This window comes from Amphiura filiformis, chromosome 11 (assembly GCF_039555335.1).
Source record: "Amphiura filiformis chromosome 11, Afil_fr2py, whole genome shotgun sequence".
In the NCBI taxonomy this organism is placed as follows: Eukaryota; Metazoa; Echinodermata; class Ophiuroidea; order Amphilepidida; family Amphiuridae; genus Amphiura; species Amphiura filiformis.
The window spans coordinates 30,852,805-30,855,335 of NC_092638.1; the positions used below are offsets into that span (position 1 = coordinate 30,852,805).

General features: G+C 43.5%; 1 protein-coding gene across 1 annotated transcript; it reads left to right on the forward strand.

The window, feature by feature from the left end:
* The first annotated feature begins 821 nt into the window (after window positions 1–821).
* Window positions 822–1,709, forward strand: LOC140163628 (uncharacterized). The gene has a single exon (XM_072186943.1). It carries the CDS (start codon window positions 822–824, stop codon window positions 1,707–1,709), a length of 888 nt encoding a protein of 295 aa, XP_072043044.1.
* Window positions 1,710–2,531: the final 822 nt, after the last annotated feature.

A 2,531-nucleotide genomic window follows, 5' to 3' on the forward strand; every position in this document is an offset into this window, starting at 1 on the left:
GCCACGAGAAAGGCAGAATTGCAATGCCGTGCTGAAGCATTAAAGCAAAAATTAGCACTAGAAAATGAAGAGTTCCTTTTACAAGAAGAAATTAGAAACCGAGAATATGCTATGAGAATAAGGGCCAAAGAATTGCAACAAGAAAAGGAATGGCTTGCAATGCAAACAGAATTGAGAGTAGAGGAAGCCAAACTACTAACATTAAATGATCTGCAACCACGAAGGTCGTTTTCGTCAAGTTGTGCCTCTTCCGTAGACCTCCGAAGCGGGCACGATGAGGATAATGTTGAGAAGGTTGAGCAATGGTTAAGGGCTAAAGGTACCGAAAGCCAAGCAGAGCCAACGGCAGCTGCAGTAAGTACCGGTAATGATAACTTGATGCCAGCAAGACATGAACTTGACAAAGAAACAAGCTCAATGCGTCAAGATATTCCTGTCCTAGTAACAGAACCGGTTGCGGTGGCAGTCAATGTCAATAAAGGGTCAACGCCGTCACCTGCCCATGACCAACATCCAACAGATAATCTGACACTCAATAAAGGGTCAACGCCATCACCTGCCCATGACCAACATCCAACAGATAATCTGACACTCAATAAAGGGTCAACGCCATCACCTGCCCATGACCAACAGCCAACAGATAATCTGACACTGACAGCAATACTAAAGAGTATAGTCGAAGGTCAGAGGAGGCAACACTACCGTTGCCTCAGGTAGATGCTTTCGATGGCACAGACGTTATAAAATATCCAACATTTATCAAGAATTTTGGAATTCTAGTAAAGGGAACGGGCAGACCAGAGCGAAAGTTGGATTTGCTCATGCGCTTCACAAAGGGCGAAGCGCATGAGCTCATCAAAGACTGCATATTATTAGAAACTCCAGAAAAGGCTTATGACAAAGCAGTAGACCTACTAAAGGCAGAGTATGGTCATCCTGCCATACTAGCAGCTAAATACAAAGAAAAGGCAGAAAAATGGCCACGTATCACCAGTGGAGATAAAGATGGCATGAGAAAATTCTCAATATTTCTCAGAAATTGTGTCCATGCCAAACAGAGTAATTATGACATGACCCACATGGATAACTACGAGTTTCTTAGAATACTGGCTGGGAAATTACCTGTAGCGTTACAGCAACAGTGGATCAACCAAGTGGGAAAGTACAGAGACAAAGAACAGAGATCTCCAAATTTCGAGGACTTGGAGAAATTTGTGGCGCGACTTTCAAGAAATGAAAATGACCCACGTATTACAGGACTTGGTTATCAGAGCCGCACAATGAAGACAAAGGTAGACAGCGATAAAGGTGCTGCAAAGAAGAATGCATTCGCCACTTTCACTACACCGACCAAGAAGATCGCTGCTCATGTGGGCAATCAGAAGTCAGAAGATCAATGTATGTTTTGCCATGACCGGAACCATACATTAGACACATGCAAGAAAATACAAGCTACAAAAACTAGCAAAGAGATCATAGAGTTCCTCAAGTCCCAAAGCCTATGTTTTGGCTGCTTGAAAAAAGGATCTCATGTAAGCAAAGACTGCAGCAAGAAGCTGAAATGCAACAAATGTAGCCGTAGACATCCAACCATACTACAGAGAAGACTGGGTTGCAGGAAACTCTTCATCAAAGACAAACAGTTTTGCAAACTCAAGAGATGCAAAAGAGAAGAAAACAAGTACCAATGTCACCAGTGCAGGTGGTAGATGTGAGACAGGGCCGGAACACCAGATATTGTACCCTGTATTGTACAATCCCGGCGGACTGGAAAGTGTGTAAAGCCTTATGCGTTCTTAGACAATGGTTCCAACGCAGTTTTTGCACGGACAAGCTACGTTGTCAGCTCGGCTTAAAGGGGTAAGGTGTCACATTACCAGTGCAGACTCTCCTGGATGTGCAGATGGTTGATGGTCGCTTGCTAGATGATTTGGAGGTGTCAGACCTGTGCAAGGAAAATAAGATAGAATTACCAGGAGTGTATGTGTGGGGAGACCAGATGCCTGTCTCAAAAGAAGATATAATTACAGATCAAGATATCAAAGAGTTCCAGCACCTGAAAGATGTAAAATTACCTACTTTACATGAAGAAGACGAAGCTGAAGTTGGACTTTTGATTGGCAACAATGTGCCTAAGGCAACCGAGCCGTGGGATGTGGTCCACTCAGAAAACGGTGGGCCATACGCCTACAAAACACTGCTCGGTTGGGTAGTAAGTGGTCTAAATAGACAAAATACATGTAAGGCAGTGTCTGCCAACAGGATTATCGTTGGAGACGATATCGAACGGAGTCTAGTAGAAATGTATAACCACGACTACAGTGAAACACTAGCTCAAGAAGAGACGGAATGGTCAGAAGAGGACAAAACGTTTATGGATCTGATGGCCAATAAGATCACAAAGGTTAATGGACACTACCAGATGCCATTGCCACTACGGGATGAAAACATCAAATTACCCCATAATCACCTAATGGCGGAACATAGAATGGCGCATCTGAAAAGACGCTTCAGTAAAGACCCAGTATTTA

Coding starts and splice junctions, on each gene's coding strand:
- LOC140163628 (XM_072186943.1), top strand. CDS start 822: ATGCGCTTCACAAAGGGCGAAGCGCATGAGCTCATCAAAGACTGCATA.